At 33.3% G+C, this 16,681-nt stretch overlaps 1 protein-coding gene across 1 annotated transcript in view; it reads right to left on the minus strand.

Annotated features, from left to right (window-relative positions):
* Positions 1-16,681, minus strand: part of LOC107439048 (adenylate cyclase type 8) — a 184,826-nt gene that overhangs the window by 42,248 nt on the left and 125,897 nt on the right. Inside the window, 2 exon segments of the mRNA XM_087160509.1 lie at positions 3,039-3,136; positions 14,744-14,986. Coding sequence (XP_087016635.1) covers positions 3,039-3,136; positions 14,744-14,986 — 341 coding nt within the window.

The raw sequence follows: 16,681 nt of genomic DNA on the forward strand, positions 1-16,681 counted from the left end.
TCCTAATGCTTGATCCAGGAGTTCCCTTATTTTCTGGATTGGGTTCAAAATTACAGGGCTTTGTAGTTGAACACTGATAGACGTTAACTTAAAATAGGGTCGGCTGTTCATCGCAGGTTATAAAATAAAATAAAATCCAATGTGTGTGTGATCAAATTACGATTAGAAAAGTTGATCTTCCCTTTAGAGTGGACATTGTAAATCAATTTAAATAATGAAATTTAAAACTTCACAAAACAAATTCGACTAAGAAAAAAAAAAACACAGAAAAATCTTCATTTTTGGCGATGTTATTTCAGTTTGAGCTCAAATGTTTCTTATAATTTGCACATGCACAATACATTGTGCTGAACAAGTATATATACAATGGTACAATTGCAGACCAATTTTAGTTCATCCGATCACGTTTGTTTGGAGTGGACAATCAAATTTGATGAGAATTGTTCAAGATAAGGTTAAGAAAAATATGAAAATGAGTTCTATCAATTCAGGATCGATTCTTGGTCTCATAACTTTCCAGAAAACTTTATTTGCGAATGATATTTTTTCTATTTTGAATAATAACGCTCATGAATGCTTTAGGTAATGCTATAGTTCATCATAAATATAGTCGGGAGTGTCTGTGGCAATTCCTGGCATAGAACCAGATGATAAAAATGATATTCTTGATGAATGAAAGCAGAAGATTAAAAAAAAATATTGTGAATAAAATTGCGAATATAAAATAATGACTACTAGTAGTCTTCATGATGAAAATATGAAAGTAAAAATAAATTTTGCAAAAGCGGAGTCATTTTTTATTCAGAGCAATGTAACAGAAATGCATAAATTTAATTGTATCGATGGTTTAATTAATAATTAATGTATGGAATGATTTTAATTTTGCTTTGAGAATTATTTGTCTTCAAATTAAATAAAACTAATACTTTTTTTTCAAAACTGAGAATAAAGCTTGTATTTTCATGTCCAAATTTAATTCTTTTTCAATTTTAATTTTAATAATTAGTAGATTAATTTGTTACATTTAATTTCTTTTTTTCTTCATTACGTTAAATTTAGTTCAGATTAATTTTTTATTCGTAAATTTAGTATGCAAAGTAGGAAATCGAAAATATTTTTTTCTGATTTATAGTTGCAAAGCAACATTCTGCATTTAAAGTGATATTTCACATTTTATAGTAAATCTCAGAAAACAGAAAAATGGTCATCATTTTTTCATTATCTGCATTTATTTACTAATTACACTGGGTAACAAATTTTTCGTATTGTGTTGCATGAAATTTTTGATCAAATCTTAGACATTTTTGCGTACCTGGTCACAAAGTAGTACATATAGTTACCTATACTTGGCTATATCTATAGTTCTTCTTGAATACATTTCTAGCCAAGATTTTTTTAAAAATTCATACGACTACTAAGTGTCCCCATTTCGTTGCTACGTAGAGAGTGATAAGAAGAAAATGATAATACATTTCGGTTTTTGATGTGATACTATAAGGTCATATATTTTTTTTTATCAAAGTTTATTTTCAAAGGAGCAGACAAGTGTATATATATATATATATATATATATATATATATATATATATATATATATATATATATATATATATATATATATATATATATATATATATATATATATATATATATATATATATATATATATATATATATATATATACACTTGTCTGCTCCTTTGAAAATAAACTTTGATAAAAAAAAATATATGACCTTATAGTATCACATCAAAAACCGAAATGTATTATCATTTTCTATATATATATATATATATATATATATATATATATTCAGATAAAAAAATACACAAATAAAACCTTTTTCAAAGAATCTGCAGCTTTCTAAACAAAACTAATTTGAGATTTGAAAATCCCTCACCCGAATTAAATAAGATCAAGTAGTTATGCAGTAAAAATTTGTTTCTCAGTGTAATCCAGAATATCTACATAAGTCGAAATGATGTTGTTCTTTTCTTTACTTTTCTTATACTTAATAGATATATCGATTGATACTTCAACGAAAAAAATTTAAATGCACGTATTTACTTATTATTTTATGATATATATTTCACAGTATCATTATTTTATACTTTTGATTAATTTGAACACATAATAAGGGATCGACAAATTTTTATATTCTGACAAATTTAGCTTACATTCAAGCAAATCAATTTTAGCAATTCTTTTGAATACGAATTTGTTTATTTTGCTGATTCTTATTTACAATTCTTCTATTGGCAATAGAGCCCTTTCTAGCCCAGAGCGTTCCCTAGAACCTTCCTCCATTTTGCTCTTTTCTTTGCAATTGTTCGTCACTCAGTAATTCTAATGATTTTTAAATACTCCTCCACACCGTCAAGTCATCTGATTTTAGGCCTATCTCTAGATCTCATTGGTTTGTAATTGAAGATCTTAAATGTCAAGGAAGAAGGGGTCCATTTGACAGATGTGACCCGTTTAGCTTTAAGCGGCTTATGTTGATGTATTTGTAGACATCAGCTTCCTTGAATAGCTTATATAATTCTAAATTATGTCGTTGTCCCATTAAGCCATCCACATTTACAGCACCAGAAAGTCAAACAGCAAGGCAGGTCTGCTTGTCATTTAGTTAAAGACCATGTTTCGGATCCATAAGTTAAGAGAGGTCTAATCATTGTTTTATGTAGTGTCTTTTAATTAATTTTGACTTTTTCTGCTATGAAGGCACCGATTAGCTGCTATAATGCGTCTCGTTATTTCTAAACTTATATCGTTTAAGGCATTAATATTTGAATCAAGATAAGTAAAATTGTCAACAAGTTCGAATTTAGATATCCCGGTTTACATTGAAACATTTGCAATATGCACGTGTTTTAATAATTGACATGTATTCGGTATTGTCTTCGTTAACAACTGGATGCATCTTTTCTGAAGAGCGATAACTGCTACCAACAATGGTTTTACAATGACTACCAACCCTATTCTGTTTTCAGTAACCTTTCCAAAACAACTTACGTTATGAACGTGTTGATCACTTACTTGGGTGTCATGACGACTTGGATGAGGGCCACGAAAATCCAGACAGCAAAGGCACATGAAGTATTCGATCGAAACACTCTGTCTCTGATCTGATGAAACTGAAATTATACACATACATCTGTGAATGACAGAAATCAAGAGAATGTCGACTTTCACCTGTGAATGTCAGCAATCACACAGTTCCTCTGGTGAATGTCAGAAATATTTGTTAGATCCGATTGGATATTAATTTATTCATTGATAATATATTTATTTGATATTTTTATATATACTAGGAAGCTTCGCCCCCTACTCGCTGGCGCTCGCCAACCCCCGGAACTTCTTTCGCAGTTCATTTTGGATTGCTTCGCAATCCAATGCTCGCTCATTGGATACGTTCTTAACGTCTAGCTTTTGTATACTTTTTTGAATACTGAAGTTCCGAAAACTTTTCACTGTGGAAAATTCTGAACCTGTACATTTCAATATTAATTTGAAATTGCAATTGTTAATTTGGGCATTTGGCGATACAACACTTATAGAATTGAAGGATTTGTTACGTCAAGCGCTCAGGTATCATAATTTTGATCTAGTTGCGCTTCTATGTCATTTTGATTTATGTTGCTAAGTTAACTTTCAAAAAATTCTATGGCTGACAACAGTATTTTTATTTTCTAAGTTGTTTATTTTTATTTCTTTTAGAATTCGTTCTTTTTTTAGCGAAATGTTTTTTAACCTTACAAAATTCTTTGCCGACTGTTTTCTCTATAAATGAAGAAATTAAAGTAAATATTTAAGTGTTGTGAAAAAGAGAAGTGTTGTGAAGTGTTGTACAAAGTACTTCAGAAAAGCGCTTTCGACAAAATACTAAAATAGAGATCTATTACTCACTTCTGCCTAGCTTAATAGTATGAGATTGCCGCAGCTGAATTGAACAGCCTGATAATGCTCACTCTGGTTATTGTTTCCGTTTTTAAAAGCGCTATATGTTGAGCCACCTCGTCTAGATTTGCCATATGACATTTTTAGTAGCAATCATTGGTCGCTTTTCTAACGCTGCCATTCGGGGAGTTGTAATGAGGCTTTTTTTTGGTGCCGTGTAAGAGAAATATATATATAGATGCTGAGGATAGATGAGGAAAAATATCACTGTACCGATTAAATGCATCCTGGATCTTGAAAAGTATTGATGTAGGGCATACCGTGAAGAGGCACACTTCACTAGACATAGTATATATTTCGGACATTTACCAAAGCGACTGTGTGATGGTCAACATTCACCCATTTCGATCATTTACTGCCACTACTCACAATTTTATAAATATGGGCAATCAAAGGAAAGGTGTAATTTTAGTTTTTAAATAAAATCGTGCGAAGCAAAACATTTAAAACTAGTGGGCTCCATACCCTGTTTTCTGCAGCTCCCCAAACCACGAAGATAGCTATGCAATCTAATAGGGCTTGCTTTACACTAGAAAAGTGCTTTACACTTAGGCAAAGCTATAATTTAAAACCCTATTTACCATCTTATCCCTTAAAAATTATGCAATCCTTAAATTTGCCTAAATTGTTAAATATTTAAAAAGAATTGTTTTAAATTTCCAATTTGTGGAGTTTTTAAAATGAATAAAATGAAATGAAATTCTCGATTAAATTATCTAATAGCGATGAAAATGAATAAATAATTCTTAATGTCTGCTAACTTTATGAACCTATTTAACAAATTATTCTTATTCCCTGAAAAGTGCGGTTTTTTTCTTACTATCGACGTTTTTTTAAGATTAAGCAAAGAAGGTTGGCTAAAACTTTCCTAACAGTTTTTCAAAAATAACCTTAACAAATTTATAAATATAGCTTGTTATTAGCAGAAAGGCGTTATTTCCTTTCCCTTCCATCAGAAAAGGGATACTGAACTACGATTTAAACGGAATTTATTTATATGCTGACTAAAAAATTATGTAAGAAAACTTTTAAATTTTATTTTATTTATTAAAATGTGTTGTATTGCACAGGTGCCAATTTTTAAAATTGAAAGCATTTATTACAAATTTCGTAACAAGGAGATCCGTTTTGTAAATTATCTGTACATGGCCGATCGGGAAGATCTCCCGACTTGGCGATGGATAGTAGTAGCTGTTAAGAAATGCACCGCGGCAACCTCAGACTCAGGCGCAATTCGTTCAGCCGTCTAAGTGTTTAAATTTACAACTTGGTAACCAAGTTCAATAGAACAAATTTCGAGAAATAAAATGAAACAAATATTTTCAAAATTATAGATTAATTTCCTAGTAGATAAGAAAGCAGAATTAAAGAAGGGTGTTCCGTTATTTAGCTGGCAGCATTAAGGAAAGTGATAAAACAATTCTGAAAGAGAACCTTAGAACATGGAGCCACATACCACGTTGGGAGGGAGGAAATCGCCAACGCAAGTTTCAACGTCACTCTCGAAAGCAACTACAAATTCACTAACAACACAAAAATTTGTTTGTTTGTTTGTATGGTTGACAATCTCATGTCTCATTTTGTTCCCACAGTGGACTGATTGTAAAGACCCGGTTCCCAGTACAACACCGAAGACAAACATCACTGGCTGCGATCAGTAAGAGGGTGAGTGACCACTTTCATAAGCTTGCGTAAGAACCGAGGGTGTGCGGTATCGTTAAGCTGTTCTATTGTAAAGTGCTCGACTTCGCACACAGGTCATCGGGCTGCCAAAACAGGGAAGCCATCCCCTCTGCGGAAGATTAAAATTGGAATGGCATCTCTACGAATCATCATCAGAGATGTTTCCTAGACCGTTGCCAATAGCCTATTGTGCAGCACTAGGGCAGCTTAAATAAAGTACCTACCTACCTTTCATCTGCCCTATGAACTTGTTAGTCAATCTCGGAACAGCCTTCCTTATATTTGGTGGGTTACAGTGGAGGAATTTTTTAAAAATTCTATTAGAAGAGAACACTTAAACTTATGGCCCGACCACGCTATGGAACATTCACAAAATTAAAGTTTATAAGTCTCTATTCCCCCAAAAAATGTTTCTAACGATTGGATGTCTGAAAGCGATGTCATCATGGGTATGGATCCGGATTGACAGTTGAAATGTGGCATTTGTTTATGTTAACAACTGTTCTTTCCATTCTATTTCGAATAAGCCTAGCCCGACAAATTGTGACACATTCCTTATTCTTTCATAAAAAAAGATTTAGTTCATTTTTTACTTAGCCTAAAAAACAGAAACAAAGCCATGTAAAAAAAAAAGCATTTATGGAATAAATTTGTCAGGTACAAAAAGCGAAACTAATGGCGGTTGCAATAAATGCACAAACAAATAACAAACCTAATTTAAATAAAAGGCGAAGGCAGGAAGAACATATTTTAACAAATTCGATTTGTATTACGGCGTTACACTTAGCTAACTTCACTGTCGCAGTTACAATTTTAGTGTTTTGTTACATTTAATCATTTATTTAATTATTTTCATCTCATTATTTTAAGTCGTTATTTACCCTTAATTTCATAAGTCTTAGCTTATGCGAAATTTGTCAGTGATCTTTTTTTTCTTAATTAAGTGAATTTTCTTAATTTGAACGTGAATATCAGGAATTTTTTTCTTGTCTCGTAAAATTTCCCTTCTCCTTCGGAAAAGAAACTTAATTTTTTATGACCTTCTTTGCGGTCATTGCACCCATGCCTGATATTAAATTTAAGGAAACGGATCCTCGTTTTGTTTTGCATTTAGTCACAATCCTAGGCTAAGTCATACATAGTTTATAAGTGTTTTCTTAAAAAAATCACAGACTGTAGGTGTTAATTTATTTCTGTTATTTTATTATTATTATTTTTTTAAAACTTTTATTTCGCCAGTCTTAACCTTCAGTTTTTAAATTTTCTACTCTTTGAGTTTTAATTGGATATCGCTTGTCTGGTGTCTTGTCCTAAAAATTTCTCAATCAGCTTCCTTTTTTAACTTTCTTTTCGAATATGCTTTAGGATGGCTTCTATTTTTTTTTTTTCGAGTTGCGGACTGTGGCTCGTATCGAGGAGATTTTTCCTTTTTTCATAACTTTTTCTTTTATATTATTGATAATTAGGTTATGATAAAATCAATCATTTTTTTCATAAAATTACTCAGTCCCTTTTCAGTAACTTAAATGTCGTCGTCTTTATACCTTTAAACGTTTCCTTAAGACTAAAATCCTTTCATCAACTACTTTCCGCAGTGCTAGTTTTGGCAACTAAGTGTCCCATTTATATCTATTCCTTTAATACCCTTAAAATCTTTCTATTACATATTATAAAATGTATTATGCTAGATTGAAAACTTTTTTTATGTAAATTTCAAAAGTACTCTCCCGTCCTATTTTAGATTAGAAGAAGAAGATTTTATATTAAAGGAAATTGCGCTCGGAAATTTTTTGAACTTTTTTAAATTTTTCTCAAAACTTTAAAGCAATAAAATAATGCGATGGGTAGGTTTGAGTAAATAATTTTAAATGACATGCTCCTCAGTTTTTAGATTTTTCAAAATTTAATTTTATAGCAGTTTTAACTGATGAAAACTGATTTGGGTGAAGCTAAAAAATTCTTTTTACGTTAATTGCATTAAAACAACGATAGTTATCGAAAAAGTAAGCAAAACTGTATACTATTAATCTATGCATCAAAAATTGACTGTTCATTGCAAATTTGTATTGGCATAATTTTTTCATGAAAATGTATAGAAAAACTGAAATACGCGAGAGTTATATCTCAAATCGTGATTAGGTGGCGTCCTTGCATTTTACATGCATCGAAAGATACAAACAAATAGAGTATATGTTCATCATTAGTCTATTTGTGAGAATTAAAGAAAAAGGATTGAAAGCATATTTGGAATTTTCTCTTCCCGTGATTCGGAAGGAAAGTTGAGTTCAGTCGAGACTGGAGGATTTTGCAAATTTTTATATGTACTAGCTGACCCGGCAAACGTTGTTTTGCCATATGAATTATTTCTAGAGTATGAAAATATATCTTATTTATTGTAAGTGTGTGCGTATGTGATATATGAGTGGAAGAGGCATAGAACGCTGTGAACGATGACGGAATGTGAAAATAACAACACTCCAAATAATAATTTTTTTAATTTATTGTAACCTTTTTTTATAAATTATATGTACAACGAATTCTGAAAATATTAGTCAACAATATTAATCTCTTAGTGCAATGGAGTGTACAATATTTTTTGTCATTCCATCTTTAGCTAACACAAATAAACTGGATGATTTGCCCCCTCGAGAGCATGCCACGTATAATTGTCCGTGCGAAAAACATGGTGTGCTCAAATCTAAGCCACAAACAGACGTTGTTTGGCCTTGAGATTTATTAATAGTCACTGCAAATGCCAATCCAACGGGGAACTGAATGCGTTTAAATTGAATTGGCACATCTGTGGGTATAATAGGGATTCGTGGAAGTAATATACTTTCACCCCGGAATTTGCCATTTAAAATAATGACTTCGAATGACGTTGTTCATTAATTTTTTAACGACTAATCGCGTGCCGTTACACAGCCGTGGTGGTTTCAAATTACGAAGCAAAATAACCGCGGATCCAACTTTGAGTACTAAATTATGCGGTGGAATGCCTGGTAAATCCAATCAGTTTAAAAACTCTGTTGGATAATTTGCAGCTTCAAAGGGATCGCAGACTGCATCAACGGATTTATATGTCACCAAGTTACATGGCAATAACTGTTGTATCTTCAGATTCAATTCGTTGACGTCCACATTTTTTGCTGCTAAAATCGCCCTTTCTGCGTGTGTACATCGGGAAATATAAGGTTAATGAGAGCATCTTGTGAATCAATGATAGTACAGAAATTGTCCGGTAATTTTATGCATTCTGTCTCATCCTTAGTAACTTTTCCATCACCGAAATCTAGCAATTGTTTTGAGAATATTTCAGCGGATGGATCTTGAAGCATTTGGACGCGCATATTTACTTTTAGTTGAACTTTTTCAACATTACGCCACAGTGGAGATGATTTCAAGCAAGCTTTAATCTCATCAGCGTACGTTGAACGCGGAATGAATTTGTCTGAAACCACCTGAAAGGAGTAACTGAAGGTCGCAAATTATTTGTCATTGTTTTTAATATCTTTCAATGTCCTGTTCAATGCCTCAAACTAATGCTTGCGTGCCATAGTGCATTCACACCAGATGATAATTTTACAGTGTTTCAACACTGTAGCCGTAGACGATTGCTTTTTTATGCTGCACACTGCATCTGGGTTGTTTTGAATATTTAGTGGCGGCTTAAATACTGTATGAGCTGTTCTGCTTCCATCCAATAAAGTTGCCGCAATGCCAGATGATGCAATGGTCAACGCGAAGCCATTATTTGATCGTATTTCAGCGAGAATCAGCGAAATAATAAATGTTTTGCCAGTTCCACCTGGTGTATCCAAAAAAAATTCCGCCTTGTCCTGCTGAGACTGTGAGCATAATGCGGTCATAAATGTTCCTTTGTTCCTCATTCATTGGTGGAACATTGCGAGTAGCAATCGCTGCCATTTCTATCGTATTGTATTGAAGTTAACGATTTATGTCAATGTTTAATGAATCAGATGCACTTCGATTTGGCGAAGGCATACCAAAATGACTGAGTCGCAAGTTGGCAATAATAATGCAAAGATCCTCAATAACAGTCAGTGCTCAATTGTACATAGCATCGCTGAATGCTATCGTTAGATTGTTGCAACGTGTGCGATGTTGATACCGTATAACATCAGTCATCGAATCTTTGTGATTATCCCATAACGTTTCTATACGGGCCGGGAAGCATGTAGTTAATACTATAGCAAATAGTAGACAAATTTGCTTTGCAGTACAGTTTAATGTTGCTTTATCAAAAATACATTCCCGCTGGTTGTCGTCTTTCAGCAAGCCGTGTGCAAGGTATGCATCTTTATACGTTGAATGCTAATGTCCATCGAATTTATGTATATCTTGAAATGACAGTGAGCCGGTGACATTAACCAACAGCAGTCGAAAATAAAAAAGCACTCAGTCTGCCTTGGATTGACTGTAAATACTCACCACAAGCAGTTTGATTTGAATGAACTGGGAAATGCATCAACCGGTGTGCCTTGCTTGCGGGGTGTCCATTTTCTTGTTTGAGCCCAAGTTAAATAGTGTGGTACTTCTGAGTAAAGTAATGTCCGTGCAAAGGCACCAAAAGCATCCGCACGATTACACATTTCAAAAAATTCCGTGAGTGTAGTTTTTGGTGGATTTATAGCTCGGTCACTCTCTCGGTATCTCTCGTTCTTGAAATGTACTCTCTGACCGCTTTCAAGATGGACGGCTAAAGGAATAACGGTTGGATCGCGTTCATGAATTGGGAAACCGAAGATACGCCAAACAGCTTCATTGGAGCTGATGTACCGGCCAATTTGGTACAGCGTTATTTCATCGTTGTTATTCACTAGAAGAGCAGTTGGTATTTTCAACTCGAAATACTGCCACATCACTGCCTTTGTTCACATACTTGCAAATATATTTGATACTCTTCTTTAAAGGGCGAGCATAAGTATTAGAGTTTAATATGACTTGTTGCGCCATGTTCATGGGCTGTTGCCATGTCTGATGTGTATTTCATGTAATTTATGTTTCTACTGTCCTCTGGATATTTTTTTTTTGGATTTTAATAAACATTTACCCGTATGCCCTAAATAAGGGCGGGTCGGGGTAAATTCTTCCATGACTTGTTGCAACGTGCGTGAATATTGCTTTTTATTTGTATGTCTAGTTTGGATTCGAATGCGATTAAATAAAGATATATTTAAAATAAACGTTAAATCTGTCCGAAAAATGAAAAAAAATTATTTATAAACCTATTCTCAGACCTACTGAATATACTACATATAAAATTTCATCAAAATCGATCAAGCCGTTTCGGAGGAGTTTAAACACTAAAACTGTGACAAGAGATTTTTATATATCTATAGATATGTATATTTTAACTCTGAAAGTATTTTTTAACGATGATTTGGACGTTTACCTGCATTCTGGTATACATCTGGAATTACAAAGATGTTTAGTTTCTCCATAATAATATTTTTTTTAATAAAAAAAAAGGTTGTGTTTGTCCCCACAATCGATGGGACTAGAGCGGGTGAACTTGATAACCTATTATGTATTCACTTAATACAACTCAGAAAAGTATATCTAAAACCAAAATGCAATTCATTTTAATCTAAAACTTATTGCAGAATAAATATTGAAATATTTTAATTTAAGTACTCATTTATAATAGAGCATTTCACTATACCGAGGAAAACAATTTGAACGCAAATCAAAACATTTGAAGGCTATTATTCAATTTGATTTATTTAAAAGTGGAGAACGAATTTTAAGTTGAATCAATTTTAATAAAAAATTAGTTTTACACGGATGATGAACGGATTGCATGGCTCAATGGATCGATGTAAAGACAGGACTGTTTGCTGTATAATTTATAATATATTATGACTTTCTGTTGAAATTCTGAACCTATAATATGACACTAAAAGAGTAAAGAGAAAACTTTAAAGTCGTTTTTGCACCTTAAAGACGTTCTTATACAAGTTGCTAGAAAGTATTCTCAGTGTGATAATGCAACTGCACAAAAAAAGTTTACATCTGGGGTGTAATTAATTATAGAATATGGCAACTTTCATTTATCAAAGGGTACCTTATGGTAGAATCAAGTTAACATGTCTTATATACTAGTGAATTGGTGTTCAATATTTATAGTGGTAGTTACGCCACATTACTCCCCTTCCAGAATTTTATCTATGATAGAATTCGATGATCAGATACCACTAGTTGATTCATGCTGTTTATTTATTTATACTAAATTTGCTCATTATATTTTCTTCATTTTTTTGCTAATAGCATTTCGTTCATAATTTTTTTCCCTTAATTTTATGACCGAGGGACTTTTTTTTACTACACCGGATTTTTTTTTCTTTAAGCAGTTTACATTAAGCAAATCAACTGTTTAATGTGGACCATCCATCTTGTTAACGAGTTCATATCACGTCCGGGTCACCAATGAGGAGAATTAATATTTAGACTATTTCAACTTTCATCTATCAAAAGGTACCTCTAGATAGAATCAAGTTAACATGTCTTATATACTAGTGAATTGGTATTCAATAGTTATAGTGGTAGTTACGCCACACATCGATGATGTCGATCCACGATATCTCACAGAAGAAATTTGACCCATAAATTAAAAAAGTTATTTAAGAAGTTCAGTTAAGCCCCATTCTCCCCTCTTCCCTGTGGTACGTGTTACTTTATGCCTAAAAGAAAACATTTGCATGTAAAAAATGTAATTTTTTTGTGGTGTAAAAAGATATACAAGACAGAATACAAGGAATACATATGCAAAAAAAAGGAATCTTCATGTTCGCCTTATTGAGTAACCTATTTCATTTATTTATTAACTTCGATTTATTATCTCTTAAAGATACTTTAAATTAAACTGAAGAATTTTCTAATTTATAATAACTAAGAAAAAAAAATTAAATCCCGGAAATTTTTTTTCCCCGTATCCGTTTAAATATCAATGACGGACTTCAAAGAATAATTGCTTACATCGGCAGGATTTTGTTACATAGAGACAGAATTATTGATTACGATCTCTCCAGGAAGTGAAATAAACCCTTTTTCACACACGACTAGAAGAGGCATAAAGATTTGACTACGAATTTGTAATTAAATCTGACAATCCAGGGTAATATGATTTCTCAATGGAAATAAGATCTCTTTTATCCATTAGCTTGCAGTCATAAAAGAGGGTTTTTTTAAATGAGAAAACGTTGAAAATTGAAAGAAACTTATTTGAATGAAAACGAAATTTGGATGTAATTTTATACGTTAGCATTATGCCAGATAAATGCAAGCTATAGGGTGTCTAGTGGAGGCCTGATTGATTTTAAAATTAAAAATCTCGAAAGCAAAGGGAGATGAAGCGATGAAACAAACGGTTTTGTTTGTATTTTATAAATTTGGGGAAACTGTAAAAATTTTATAACAAAAATTATTTATCGAATTTAGTAAAAAAAATTCCCGACAGATAACGCTGAAAGTCACTGATGACCGGGACGATTAGTTCTTTTGTTAAATCGTGAAAGAAGGTTGTCGTATAGGATTAGAAGGTTTAAATCGTATATTTAATAGGACATGGGTTTCCGGCAGGGGAATATCACTGTTTGATTAAAGTTTTACGGCATTTGTGTTCTTTTAAGAATTTTTGTACTACGTACAACGTTATTTCTTGGATTATTTTGTAACTAAATTCCAAAATTTATGCATAAAATATTTACAGCTTTCATAATGGATGTACCGTTTATTTCTCTAACCCTCTATCATTATTTTTAAATATATATATATAATATAAGAAGAGAGTGAAATGATAACAAATAGCCAATCACAGAAGACTTACGGTTAGTAAAGCACAAAACAGCCAATTAAAATTGAGAACACATGTGTGTGAAAAGGTAATAATTTTTAATAATGCTGCTTGCTAAAATGCTACAACTAAACTTATCAGCTACAGCTGAGGGATGATTTTTATTTTATTTTGAGTATGTCTAATGATGGTGCCACAGTATTCCATTGTTGTCCGTGCATTTCTATTGGCTAAAAATCACGAGGTAGGATCCAGTTTTTACTCATTCATTTCAATATTGTTTTGGTTGTCATCAGCATACAATTAACAAAAGTCGTAAAGGTATTATTTTCCTTTAAATATCTTCGTATCCCTAATTTAAAGTTATTTTCCAGTACTGCTGTTATTAGCGAAAATATTAAATTATGGTTATGAACTCATCAAATTTGTTTGAGCAATCTAATGTTATAAGAATATAAATGTTATTTTAAAAAATGATTACTTCGAAAAATCACTTCTGTTCACCAAGAGATCTAAATGCTTATAATACTAATCGATAGTAATATTTGGACGTGGGAAGTAGAGGCACAAGAGTAAGCAAACAGAATTCCTTTCAGTACATATATGTTAAGTGAATAATTTTTATTAATTTAAGGGGATGAAAACTGTTTTCTGCCAAGAAAAGACAATTATTGCGAAGCAATCATCGGGGTTGGGGAGTGGCAGCGAACAGGGGTCTTAGCCCTCTAGTATATATAAATTCATGAAAAAAAATTATGTTTCTTTATGGAAAGTATGAAATTGTGACTCATTTAATAACTTCAAATAATGTAGACAAAAAATAATCAGTTTACTTAAGGCGTTAAAGTTGAATGTTAGTGATTGGATAATCTGCTCATTTGATCAAAACTTGTCTATGTGTTCTATTTTGTTAGTACTCTACTACCGGTGCAGAGACATGAGCTCAGTCCCGAGGGCCGACTCAACAATCGGCGTGCAGATAGGTAACGTTAAATCTGCCATGTTCTTTCGTTGGTTGAGGTGACAAAGTCTGAAAAAAGATGCACAATCTCAAGTGCTGTCTACGTCATCTGACCAAGGTTAAAATTACGTGTCATTCATACTAAGATTGTTAAAAAAAAGAACCCTTAAAAACGGCGCTAGTTGCTTTTTGAATCATAAAGTTACCATCACCTATGTAAGAAGCTACCATCACCTATTGTCCATTGACAAAATTTGTATTTTTATTCGAGAATTGAATGAAGATAAATTTGGAAAATATTGACAGTCTACCCCCGTCACTTACTTTTGTTTCAGTGTCTGGCGATTTGAAAGCGAGGCTGAACCAAGACAGGTGGTCTTTCCGCATTTTCTTGTTGGACTCGATCTCTATGGACTGTTCGATCAGCTCATCAACCTCTTCACTGACAGTAGGGGTGAGGGGCCTGTGGGTGGATGTTTTTCTAATGCTTTTCCCCCTCTCCTCCTCACTGGCCGGAGGAAGGGGTGCCGTTTCTTCATCCATAGAGTCAGCCCTCATGCAATCCAGCTGGGGGGAAAAATTTTGAAATATCGAATTAAAAATTTAAAAATACATTATTTTTGAACACAATTAAAGTGCGGTTTTTCACTTTTTAATGTGTAGAATATTCTTACACTGTATAAATTTTTGGAGATCTTATTTCCGAAAACAAGTAGAACATAGGAAATTTGTTGTCAATAGCACTCATCAAGATGGAAAAGTTGGCGCACTCAATTGTATACGACCAAATTACACCTGGAGAAACGACTCAAGCTGTGCAAGATTATATATCTAATTATATTATCGTGAGAGTTATACAATTATAATCCTGCACACTACCTTCTTTGCAAATAGCAGTGGCGTTTCAAGGTGAAGCGATTTTCACATTCTCTACACTTCTTCTTTGTCCACTACCACGGTTTCGGAAAGTCCCGTCTTTTCCCAACGGTAGTTCGTTTCAGTAAGAAGTTAAAATATGTTGGTGCGGAAAAAAGTAAGATTTACTGAAATCATGGTAACTGAAAAGAGGAAATTGTAGAGAGTGGGGATATCGATTAACCCATCACAAAGAATATAAATCGATGTAGCCCTACCATATCTTATCACCTTGCCTTTGCACTTAAGGTGGTTTCTGCGACCCATTTTCTACTAACCCCAATGCTAAAGTCTGGGATACCATACAGCCGATTTGTGCTTTCTAACTATTAGTAATTATACTTGATGCAGAATGCATTTCAATATATATTGTCAAAAGTTTTTATTTCTTATGCAAAAAAAGCTCATGATAACGTGTTGCTTCACGGAAATCCTCTTTTTCCTTATTACCCCCATACTGTCACGGTGATGTGTGACGATTTTTTTAATTATATTAATTTAATTCCTTCATCGAACAATTTTTGTTGTTTTCCGTTTTTAAATTTTTTCTTTTAAATTTTACCTCATGCTCTTTAAAGATAATTGGAAATACTTCCTTTTTTCTTCTCGTTAGCAACACATTTTGTGTCATCTTTTCACCTCTTGATGACTCTAGGTCGAATTGACCCCGCTGTCCTTTTCAAGGCCAATTTCTCCCCTCACATTTACGACTTTGCGTCACTTGTTTTAACCTTTTTCCCATAACATTCAAAGAACCTTCAGTTCGCACGTGGTGTGCTAAACCACTTCAATCCGGATTCTGAAGTTCTCAGAAATGGTGTAATCACGCCCTCCAAGTATAACATCTTCCTTTTAATACCTTATTTGGTATGACGTGGTTATACTGATCACTGCTGGCAGAGTTCAGTGCGTTGTGGAAAATGCTTAGTAAGCATAATGAAAATTGTTGTTGTTGCTGTTGTTACTTTACGTCGCACTAGAGCTGCACAATGGGCTATTGGCGACGGTCTGGGAAACATCCCGGAGGATGATCCGAAGACATGCCATCACAATTTTGATCCTCTGCGGAAGGGATGGCACCCCCGCTTCGGTAGCCCGACGACCTGCGCGCGAAGTCGAGCACTTTACGGTAGCACAGTTTAACGAGGACCAATACCGCACACCCTCGGTCCCTACGCAGACTGATCCAAGTGGTCACCCACCCGCACACTGACCGTAGCCAGTGATGCTTGACTTCTGTGATCTTCTGGGAACCGTGCCTTAACGATCAGTCCACTGCGGGACGCATAATGAAAAAGTCTTCTCTTAGCTAATCAGAAATTTTATTAAGCAAAAAAAATCATAACT

This window comes from Parasteatoda tepidariorum, chromosome 4, assembly GCF_982258835.1.
Source record: "Parasteatoda tepidariorum strain Cologne lab strain chromosome 4, Ptep-v5.0, whole genome shotgun sequence".
Taxonomy (NCBI): Eukaryota; Metazoa; Arthropoda; class Arachnida; order Araneae; family Theridiidae; genus Parasteatoda; species Parasteatoda tepidariorum.